Raw genomic sequence first — 11,219 nt, 5'->3', positions numbered from 1 at the left:
TTTATTAAGGAATCATTGTCAATCTTTTAGAGGATTAGTTATCTGTAGAGTTGACTCGTATTATTATTACCCATTTCTAAATGCTGAGGTAGACGAGAAAGGAGCGAATCTATTGACATTTTGAAAATAATTAAAGAATTCAGGAAAGTGTGCAATTAAATATTACAGGAGAGATAGAATTTGACAGGCCGTTGTATTACATTATCTTTCTTAATCATTAAGTCTTTAGACTCTCTTTATTATAGATTATGTTATGTATAGATTTAAAGTGACGTTTTCTCGTCAAATTTCTGAATTGCAATAATTATCTTTTTTTTCAGTTGTTTTGAATAGATTGTATATATAGGATATTTTCAATTTAAATGTTAATTTTAGTTTATTGTTCTGCACATTAAAATAAACTAGACAGAGAGAGAGTATGTGTATGTAAGTAATGTACAGAGAAGGTTTGTCAACTAGTGCCTTCAGTGCTCCTCAGGCTGCACATTGTATGCATTATTCAAGGTTCGTCTGCATCTTACTTCCTTCTTCAGATTTCTACTCTCCATTTCTACCACTTTTTAGCCTTCTTCTGCGTCTTTATTCCTTTTTTATCCTTCCACTCGACCCCACTTCCACACGAAGCAAATTAATCGACGGAAAAATTATTCTCGCTTCCAACAGATGCGCCAACCGTTTCGACTGCCCGAGCTGCGGCCACACGCTGTCCACTCGGGCGACGAGCATCCAGGCCCCTAATCCGGAGGACTCGAGTAAGACCGTCGCCAGGAAGGTCTATTACCTGGCCTGCACCAGCTGCCGGTGGACGTCCCGAGACGTCAACCTCAGCGACCAAACCGTCGGTAGGTTCTTTGTCTTTACGCATTTTTACGATCGGCTTTTGTCATCGTTAGTGCGAGCCAACTGCCTGCTATTTGGGTAAACTCTGTAACCACAAAAAGGAAATTTGTCCATTGTAGAAGGAGAGAATTATGAATTATATGTATTAAGAATAACAAAAAAAAGAATGAGATGAAAATCATAGCTAGTTGATACCAGTGGGTGCTAGTAGAAATTAGGTACTTGTTAGTGGAAAGTTCGCAACTTGCAAACTTTATAGGTTCTAGGAAGCTTTTTGTCATTCAAATTCTGTTCAATTTTGGCGTAGGGTAACCTTCACCTAACTGGCCTGTCAAGTGACAGTAGATATCAAACATAGTTGATTGTCCTGTTTTCAATCTTCTGAGAGACTCAGTTTTTCCAGGAGAAACTTTTAGGAGATATATTGGGGGAAAATTTAGATAATTTCATAAAATTTTTCTAATCGTTTTAAACCCTCTTTATTTTGCATTCACATATTGTATGAAAGTTGTGCGGTTGATTTTAGAAGTTAAAATGGTACCAAATGTAAGAGTACGCGTAGCGTTGATTAATTTGCATTATACAGCTTTGAATGGCCTTTGATGCCCCAGTGCTTGGCTTAAGATCTAATTATATTCAATTCAAGGCTTCACCTAACCCACTTGCCTATGATTTTCAGCTGCAAGATTCAACAAAGAGTCCAGTTTCATGTTGCAAATGTCATCTTAATTATATAGTATAGTTTTATTGCAGAATTTCGTTATGAATTTCTTATGCAATATTGTAGGGTTAGGATTTCAGTTGTATGACCTTACAGTACTGTATAGGATACAGTTAGGTTATGATAGTTAGTTACTAGCAGTTAGTACATTTGTGCTGTTAGAAGCTCCTTCCTATTAGGTGTCAATAGTTAACTATTACTAGTGACAAGCATGTGTACATGTTTAAGCTGATTATAGACACAATTTTCCTCCGCATTTTTAACGCCACCGTCCCCGTATCTTGCAGCGACTGGTGGCTGGGCTGAGCAGGATAATGTCCACTACAAGTACCTGCAGAGCCTCCTCGAGCACTACTACTCGGTCGCCCAGCAAGAGAAGGTGGAGAGTGAGCGGAAGAGGTCCTCCTTCCGCAAGTCTTCGTACTTAAGTCTCTCGGAGAAGTTCAGCCTCTCCTCCACGTCCATGATCGGGCGGAAGTCTCTCCCGTCTTTTTCTTCCCTGACGTCGAAGGTGGGTCTCTCTCTCTCTCTCTCTCTCTCTCTCTCTCTCTCTCTCTCTCTCTCTCTCTCTCTCTCTCTCTCTCTCTCTCCTTTTCTTCCCTGTCGTCGAAGGTGGGTCTCTCTCTCTCTCTCTCTCTCTCTCTCTCTCTCTCTCTCTCTCTCTCTCTCTCCCTCTCTCTCCCTCTCTCTCCCTCCCGTGTCGTAGAATGGCTATTTTAAAGCGAATCGTATTCAACTCCAGAAATGCAATTATCAATCTAGTATCAACTTAGGCTCATATACACTACATGTCACTTACAGATACTATCAAATGGTCTCTTCAACTTAACAAACTTGTTTACTTATCACTCAAGTCTCTTAAATTACATAAGTGTAAAGTAGTTTATTTTGTCTAAATACATATATTGAATGTTCAAGAGTAGATTTCAACATAAGGTTTTCATTGTCAAACACCAAAAACATCCCTTAAATTTCTCTCTTTGTTATTCTAGGGGGATCCTGGTCTGACCTCTGAGCTGTCGCCCTGCGTCGCCGAAGAAGAGGTGGACGGACTTCATGACAACATATTCACGGAGGAAGTCGACCTCTCGAAAGGTCAGTCGAAGAAGAGGCTTGTGTTTGCCTCAGTGACCTGGCTTCTCACATTATCCTTTGCCCTAAACTCCACTATTAATAGTTACATGGATGCGACCTAATATAGCCGGGCGTATAGGGCTCGGTGTGAGTTCCGCCATGTAACCTTTGGTCAGTTGAAGATTTTAATGTCTTTATTATTTTTAACAATTATTGTTTTTATTATTATCTTTAAATATTTTCTTTTAATTGTTCTTTCCTTCTTTTGTAGTTTATTTAATTATTTCTTTCCCTCACTGGCCTACTTTTCCTTATTAAGAGCCTCTAGGCTATAGCATCCTGCTTTTCCAACTAGGGTTGTAGTTTAGCTAGTAATAATAATGATATCAGCCTAGCTACAACCCTAGTTGAAAAAGCCAACGGCTTTAAGAGCAAGGGAAATCAGCGCAGTGTAGACAAGAGTTGGAAGCCAGGAATAAACAAAATTTGTTCCCGCGCACATAGAAACCCTCATTTTTAATAGTAAGATTTGATCATAGCTGGAATTTCTGTTAAAATTATAAAAGAGGTGTGTTTTTGCGATGGAGAAAACCCCGATTGTGCGCGGCGTCCTGCCCTAGGGTTGCCGGACGGAAATATGGCAAAGAGCCGTAGGATTCACATGCATCTCCATCCCTTGTGCGCCTCTTAACCCTTTTACCCCCAAAGGACATAGTGGTACATCCTACAAAACTCCTCCCTTTACCCCCATGGACGTACTGGTATGTCCTTGCAAAAAACTGCTATTTTACATTTTTTTTGCATATTTTTGATCACTTTATGAGAAGCTTCAGGCATTTTCCAAAAGAATGAGACCAACCTGACCTCTCTATGACAAAAATTAAGGCTGTTAGAGTAATTTAAAAAATTTATATTGAAAAATTTTCTTGAAAAAAAAAACGCCTGAGCGTTAAGGGTTGGAAAGTTCCAAATAGCCTGGGGGTAAAAGGGTTGAGTTGTATAATATTGTATTGTTTTATTTTAGCCTTTCATTATCGTATTACAGTATATGAATTTTTGATACAATGCAGTATCTGAAATTTATGTTTTCAATATTAAACTTGCCGGTGATCATATAAGCTGTCAGCTCTGCTGCCCGACAGAAAAACCTAAGGACAAAATACGCCAGCGATCGCTATACAGGTGGGGGTGTACATCAACAGCGCCATCTGTCGAGCAGGTACTCAAGTACTCCATGTAAACACAGAACCAATTTTCTCTCTGTCGTGCCACCGGCAAGACCTACTAAATACGCTGTTGCTTACTGGATTGATTTTCACAGATTTTGGTGAAGTACTCATTTCTAGTTATTAGCTTTCGCTTTGCAGAGGTTATCTTCAATACTTCCTTGCATTCTTTGATTGAATTTTGGATTATTTGTTGACGACTTGGATAGATTTTGAATACCCCTTTGGCTAATTCAAGATGGCTGACCCTTCTCAAGTCCCTAAATACAGGAAGTGTAGTGCTAGGGACTGTTCAAGGCGTCTTCCGAAGGCCTCTATCGATCCGCACACCATTTGTTCCAATTGTCGGGGTAAATCCTGTCAATGGGAAGATCGGTGTGAGGAATGCGTTGGGCTTTCGGAATTCGATTTTCTCGAATTCCTGAAATATTCACGTAGGCTAGAGAGAGATAGAGTCAGGAGGAGTTCATCTCGCTCAGTTGATTTTTCCTCTCCCCATGCCCCACAACCTGTTCCTTCCCCTGTAGTGGTTGCTCCTGATCCCCCTTCTAGCACTCAACAACCTTCGATGGCAGATATGATGCGTGCCATCCAGGCTCTGGGTGAGAGAGTCGAGTCATTGGCGAGTGACCGTAACCAACTCATGGCAGACGTCAGGGAGTTGAAGGGTAAGAGTGCAGTGGGTAGTGACCTAGTGAGTGGAAGTGTTGTGAAAAGTGTTAGTGTTGCGCTTGAGGGTGCGTCTGTTCGTGCCTGTCGTCCTCCCAGTCCGGGACCTCTTGCAAGCTCCCAAGCCCAGGGGAGAAGCAATGTCGTACGACCAAAGGGTTCGACAGGCTTTAATCAGCGGACAGACGTTCCCTCCGTGGTTTCGGACGTATCTTGCCAAGATCGCCCCACCCACAAGAAGACGAGAGAGCCCATTTATTCCTCGTCTGCGGAAGATGTTTCTCGGAAGAAACAATGGACCAAGGTCTCACGACCTCTCAAACGCAAGGTCCCTTCCGCGCAAGTCCAACGGCCCAGTTGTAGCCACTGGGTCAGTTCGGACTCGCTGCAGTCTTCAGATGACTGCACACCTCCTAAGAGAGGCAAAGCGGTACCGCAACAGGCAGTAACACCGTCTGTTGCCGCACCTGCTACTGTAGACCCTAAGTGGGCTTTGCTGCAGACCATGCAGACACAGTTGTCATCGTTAATGCAGGACTTTCGTGCGGAGAAGGTTGACGCTGCACCCGTTAGCCTACAACCAACCACGGTTGTGCGTCCAGTTGACGCTGAGGCTACCTTCTCCCGCACTCCAGCTGTGAGAGTCCCGCCACCCATGCGCACTGTACCCTGCCAGCCGCATGTTGACGTTCGCCGACGCACGGAACCCTCCGTTGACGTTCGGGAGTTACAACAACAACAACCTAAGTTGTTTTGTTTTGACGCGGTGCGTCAACCTCCGCAACCCACTGTGGTTACCCCTACTCGCCCACAGCAGACTAGACAGTCGGGAGTAGACGCTTTGCACCCCCGCGCAGCTATGGTTGTTGCCTGCTCTCAGACTGACCAACAGTTCCATGACGTTGCGTCCAGTGCAGTCACGCATGCACCCGTGCTGCCGGACTCAGCTGACCAGCCAATGCCTACTCCTTTGCCGCTTCCTCTTCAGCATTCAGACGATGGACTCTCTGATGATGACGACGCTGCACACCTTGACGACCCGCACACGGACATCGACGAACCCAAGACCACGCCTCCCTCCTTGGACTTTAGAAAAGTACTTGCACTGTTCAAGGACTTGTATCCAGATCAGTTTGTTTCTGCGGCCTCACGCTCACCTCCATCTGAGTTCGCTTTAGGCACGCAGTCATCCGCGCCTGCCTTTACGAAGCTCGTCCTCGCCCGCTCGTCCAAGAGAGCTTTAAGGGTGTTGGGAGATTGGATGCAGTCCAAAAAGCACCTGGGGAAGACAGCATTCTTGTTTCCCCCTACGAAACTCGCTTCCAGATCGAGCGTCTGGTATGCCACGGGAGAAGTTCTCGGCTTGGGAGTTCCTGCCTCTGCCCAGGGCGACTTCTCAAGTCTAGTAGACTCTCCCCGCAGGCTGGCCATGAGACGCTCCAAGATTTGTTGGACTCCTTCAGATTTAGATCATCTGATGAAAGGAGTGTTCAGAGCGTTCGAAGTGTTTAACTTTTTGGACTGGTGTTTGGGAGCGTTGAGCAGGAAGACCTCCCCTTCTGACAAGGAAACTTCCATGCTCATTATGTCCTGCATGGACAAGGCCATACGGGACGGTTCCAGTGAGCTTGCGGCTTCGTTCGTTTCCGGGGTCCTCAAGAAACGAGAAAACCTTTGCTCCTTCTTGTCAGCTGGAGTAACACAATGTCAGAGGTCGGAGCTTATGTTTGCTCCTCTCTCGAAGTGCCTTTTCCCAGAGGAGTTGATCAAGGAGATTGCTGCCTCCTTGATTCAAAAAGACACGCATGACCTAGTTGCGTCATCTGCACGCAAAGCCACCCCTTTGCCTTCCGTGTCTAGACCCAGGATGGATACTCCAGCGTCAAGATTTATTCCGCCCTTTCGTGGCAGAGCCTCCAGCAGAGGAAGTGCTCGTGCCGAAGGGAAACGTGGGAGCAAGAAGAAAGGTACCAAGTCCTTTAGAGGCAGAGTCTGACTGCCACCTTCTTCAGACAGCAGTGGGAGCCAGACTCAAGAACTACTGGCAGTCCTGGGAGAACAGGGGCGCAGATGCACAATCTGTGAAGTTGCTCAGAGAGGGGTACAAGATCCCATTCTTGCGCAAGCCCCCTCTAGCAACGACTCCCATCGACCTCTCTCCCAGGTACAGAGAGGAGGACAAGCGACTAGCTTTGAAGCAAGAGGTGTCTCTCTTACTAGAAAAGGGAGCGGTAGTCAAAGTCCGGGACCATCAATCCCCGGGCTTCTACAACCGTCTCTTCTTAGTGGTAAAGAAGACAGGAGGGTGGAGACCGGTGCTAGACGTCAGTGCTCTGAATGTCTTTGTCACCAAGCAGACGTTCGCCATGGAGACGACAAAGTCTGTTCTAGCAGCGGTCAGGAAGGAAGACTGGATGGTCTCTTTAGACCTCAAGGACGCTTACTTTCACGTCCCAATCCACCCAGATTCCCAACCTTTTCTAAGGTTCGTTTACGGGAAGGTTGTCTACCAATTTCAAGCCCTGTGCTTTGGCCTAAGCACGGCGCCTCTTGTCTTTACGAAACTGATGAGGAATATTGCCAAATTCCTGCATTTAGCAGACATCAGAGCCTCCCTCTATTTGGACGACTGGCTTTTAAGAGCTTCGTCCAGTCGTCGCTGTCTGGAGAATCTAAAGTGGACTCTAGATCTGACCAAGGAATTGGGTCTCCTGGTCAATATGGAAAAGTCCCAACTGGTCCCATCCCAAACTATAGTGTACCTAGGGATGGAGATTCACAGTCAAGCTTTTCGGGCTTTTCCGTCGGCCCCCAGAATAAGTCAAGCCCAAGGATGCATCCAGAACATGCTAATGAAGGACCGATGTTCAGTCAGACAGTGGATGAGTCTGATAGGGACGCTTTCATCACTGGACCAGTTCATTGCGTTAGAGAGACTGCACCTCCGTCCCCTTCAATTTCACCTGGCTGTTCACTGGAGAAAGGACAAGACGCTAGAAGCGGTCTCGATCCCTATTTCCGAGAAGATGAAGTCATCACTGACCTGGTGGAAGGACAACATCAACCTCAGAGAGGGTCTGCCACTGACTGTTCAGACCCCCAACCACGTTCTCTTCTCGGACGCATCGGACACGGGCTGGGGTGCGACATTAGACGGTCGGGAATGCTCGGGCACCTGGAACTCGGAGCAAAGAGCGTTACATATCAACTGCAAGGAGCTACTGGCAGTTCATCTGGCCTTGAAAAGCTTCAAGTCCCTCCTTCTAGGCAAGGTGGTGGAGGTGAACTCCGACAACACCATGGCCTTGGCGTACATCTCCAAGCAAGGAGGGACCCATTCTCTGAAGTTGTACGAGATCGCAAGGGACCTCCTCACCTGGTCAAGAGATCTAAACCTGTCTCTAGTAACGAGGTTCATTCAAGGCAACATGAATGTCATGGCGGACCGCCTCAGTCGGAAGGGTCAAATCATCCCAACAGAATGGACCCTTCACAAGAATGTATGCAAGAGACTTTGGGCCACATGGGGCCAACCTACCATAGATCTCTTTGCAACCTCAATGACCAAGAGGCTCCCAAATTATTGCTCGCCAATCCCGGACCCAGCAGCAGTTCATATAGATGCCTTTCTACTGGATTGGTCCCATCTAGACCTTTATGCACTCCCCCCGTTCAAGATTGTCAACAAGGTACTGCAGAAGTTCGCCTCTCACGAAGGGACAAGGTTGACGTTGGTTGCTCCCCTCTGGCCCGCGAGAGAATGGTTCACCGAGGTACTGCAATGGCTAGTGGACGTTCCCAGAACTCTTCCGCTAAGAGTGGACCTTCTACGTCAGCCACACGTAAAGAAGGTACACCCAAGCCTCCACGCTCTTCGTCTGACTGCCTTCAGACTATCGAAAGACTCTCGAGAGCTAGAGGCTTTTCGAAGGAGGCAGCCAGGGCGATTGCTAGAGCAAGGAGGACATCCACTCTTAGAGTCTACCAGTCGAAGTGGGAAGTCTTCCGAAGCTGGTGCAAGTCGGTATCAGTATCCTCAACCAGTACCTCTGTAACTCAAATAGCTGACTTCCTTTTATATCTGAGGAAGGTAAGATCTCTTTCAGCTCCCACGATCAAGGGTTACAGAAGCATGTTGGCAGCAGTCTTCCGTCACAGAGGCTTAGATCTTTCCAACAACAAAGATCTACAGGACCTCCTTAAGTCTTTTGAGACCTCGAAGGAGCGTCGTTTGGTTACACCAGGTTGGAATTTAGACGTGGTACTAAGATTCCTTATGTCAGAAAGGTTCGAGCCGCTACAATCAGCCTCCTTTAAAGATCTCACTTTAAAGACTCTTTTCCTCGTCTGCTTAGCTACAGCTAAAAGAGTCAGTGAGATACACGCCTTCAGCAGGAACATCGGATTTTCATCTGAGACGGCTACATGTTCTTTGCAGCTTGGTTTTCTAGCCAAAAACGAACTACCTTCTCGTCCTTGGCCGAAATCGTTCGATATTCCAAGCCTTTCTAATTTGGTTGGAAATGAACTAGAAAGAGCCTTGTGCCCTGTTAGAGCTCTTAAGTTCTATTTAAAACGAACTAAACCTTTACGAGGACAGTCAGAAGCTTTATGGTGTGCTATTAAGAAACCTTCTTTACCTATGTCGAAGAATGCAGTTTCCTATTATATTAGACTGTTGATACGAGAAGCTCATTCCCATCTGAATGAGGAAGACCATGCTTTGCTGAAGGTAAGGACACATGAAGTTAGAGCTGTCGCAACTTCAGTGGCCTTCAAACAAAACAGATCTCTGCAGAGTATAATGGACGCAACCTATTGGAGAAGCAAGTCAGTGTTCGCGTCTTTTTATCTTGGTGCCAAGGCACCAGCCGCCCGTTGAAATACTACCGCCAGAGAGTTATGGGGTCCTTTGACTGGCCAGACAGTACTACGTTGGATCCTTCTCTTTGGTTATGGTTCTTTCTCTTTGCCTACACATACGCCGAATAGTCTGGCCTATTCTTAACAGATTCTCCTCTGTCCTCACACACCTGACAACACTGAGGTTACTAAACAATTCTTCTTCTCTCAAGGGGTTAACTACTGCACTGTATTTGTTCTGTGGCTACTTTCCTCTTAGTAAGGGTAGAAGAGACTTTAGCTATGGTAAGCAGCTCTTCTAGGAGAAGGACACTCCAAAATCAAACCATTGTTCTCTAGTCTTGGGTAGTGCCATAGCCTCTGTACCATGGTCTTCCACTGTCTTGGGTTAGAGTTCTCTTGCTTGAGGGTACAATCAGGCACACTATTCTATTTAATTTCTCTTCCTCTTGTTTTGTTAAAGTTTTCATAGTTTATATAGGAAATATTTATTTTAATGTTACTCTTCTTAAAATATTTTATTTTTCCTTCTTTCCTTTCCTTACTGGGCTATTTTCCCTGTTGGGGCCCCTGGGCTTATAGCATTTTGCTTTTCCAGCTAGGGTTGTAGCTTAGCTAATAATAATAATAATAATAACTGCTACACCCTGGGACCATTCGTAGCAGCGAGTGCAGTAGTGGGTGAGGGCTCAACCACTACATTCCCCTAATTCCATAACCTTTTTTAATCTTTCTCTTGAAATGTTTTTTATTGTTGTTTTTGGGTTGTCCGGAAGGCTAAGAAGCCTTTCGCATCCTGGTTGATTTGGCGGGTGGTCAAATTCTTTTCTTGAGAAGCGCCTAGATTAGAGGTTTTGATGAGGTCCTTTAGTATGGGTTGCAACCCTTGATACTTCAGCTCCTAGGAGTCGCACAGCATCCTATGAGGATCGCGAGGCTCAGTAAGGAAGACGTACTTAAAAAGGCAGAGTAATTGTTCAAGTCGACTTCCTTACCAGGTACTTATTTATTTTATGTTTGTTATTTTGAATAACTGCTAAAATGAAATACAAAATACTTAGCTCTTAATAATGTAAACATGTAATGCTGGTCTCTACCCACCCCCCTGGGTGTGAATCAGCTTATATGATCACCGGCTAAGTTTAATATTGAAAAATGTTATTTTTATTAATAAAATAAATTTTTGAATATACTTACCCGGTGATCATATATTAAAGGACCCTCCCTTCCTCCCCAATAGAGACCCATTGGACCGAGGAGAAAATTGGTTCTGTGTTTACATGGAGTACTTGAGTACCTGCTCGACAGATGGCGCTGTTGATGTACACCCCCACCTGTATAGCGATCGCTGGCGTATTTTGTCCTTAGGTTTTTCTGTCGGGCAGCAGAGCTGACAGCTTATATGATCACCGGGTAAGTATATTCAAAAATTTATTTTATTAATAAAAATAACATATTTCCGTTCGATTGTGATTCGTTGAGTCTCTTTTCCAGTGACGACAATGGACCAGCGCATGGCGTCTCCCGAGTGGCAGCCGGAGGAGACCGACTCCCTGTATCCGCTCCACAAGCACATACTGGTGAAGCGCTCCCTGCGTTGCCTCTACTGCGAGCACAACCTCTCGAAGCCGGAGTACTACCCTTCTTTGATCAAGTTTAAGATCCAGCTCGGCGCTTTGTGAGTAGATTCTAGCATTCCTTGATACTACTACCACTTATACTACTACTACTACTACTACTACTACTGTAGTGTTATTCCCTAAGGCAGGTCCATTCATGGATTAGTCGCCCTCCATAATTCTCTACGTATGGCCACCTCTTTTAGC

General features: G+C 45.4%; 1 protein-coding gene across 1 annotated transcript in view; it reads left to right on the top strand.

The window, feature by feature from the left end:
* The first annotated feature begins 433 nt into the window (after nt 1-433).
* Nucleotides 434-11,219, top strand: part of LOC137633716 (dynactin subunit 4-like) — a 49,516-nt gene continuing 38,730 nt past the window's right edge. Inside the window, exons 1-4 of the mRNA XM_068365963.1 lie at nt 434-842; nt 1,849-2,072; nt 2,554-2,656; nt 10,888-11,071. Coding sequence (XP_068222064.1) covers nt 434-842; nt 1,849-2,072; nt 2,554-2,656; nt 10,888-11,071 — 920 coding nt within the window. The remainder of the gene's footprint in view (nt 843-1,848; nt 2,073-2,553; nt 2,657-10,887; nt 11,072-11,219) is intronic.

This window comes from Palaemon carinicauda, chromosome 43 (genome assembly GCF_036898095.1).
Source record: "Palaemon carinicauda isolate YSFRI2023 chromosome 43, ASM3689809v2, whole genome shotgun sequence".
In the NCBI taxonomy this organism is placed as follows: Eukaryota; Metazoa; Arthropoda; class Malacostraca; order Decapoda; family Palaemonidae; genus Palaemon; species Palaemon carinicauda.
The sequence above is the reverse complement of the archived record's forward strand: the minus strand, read 5'-3'. Positions and strand labels throughout refer to the sequence as shown.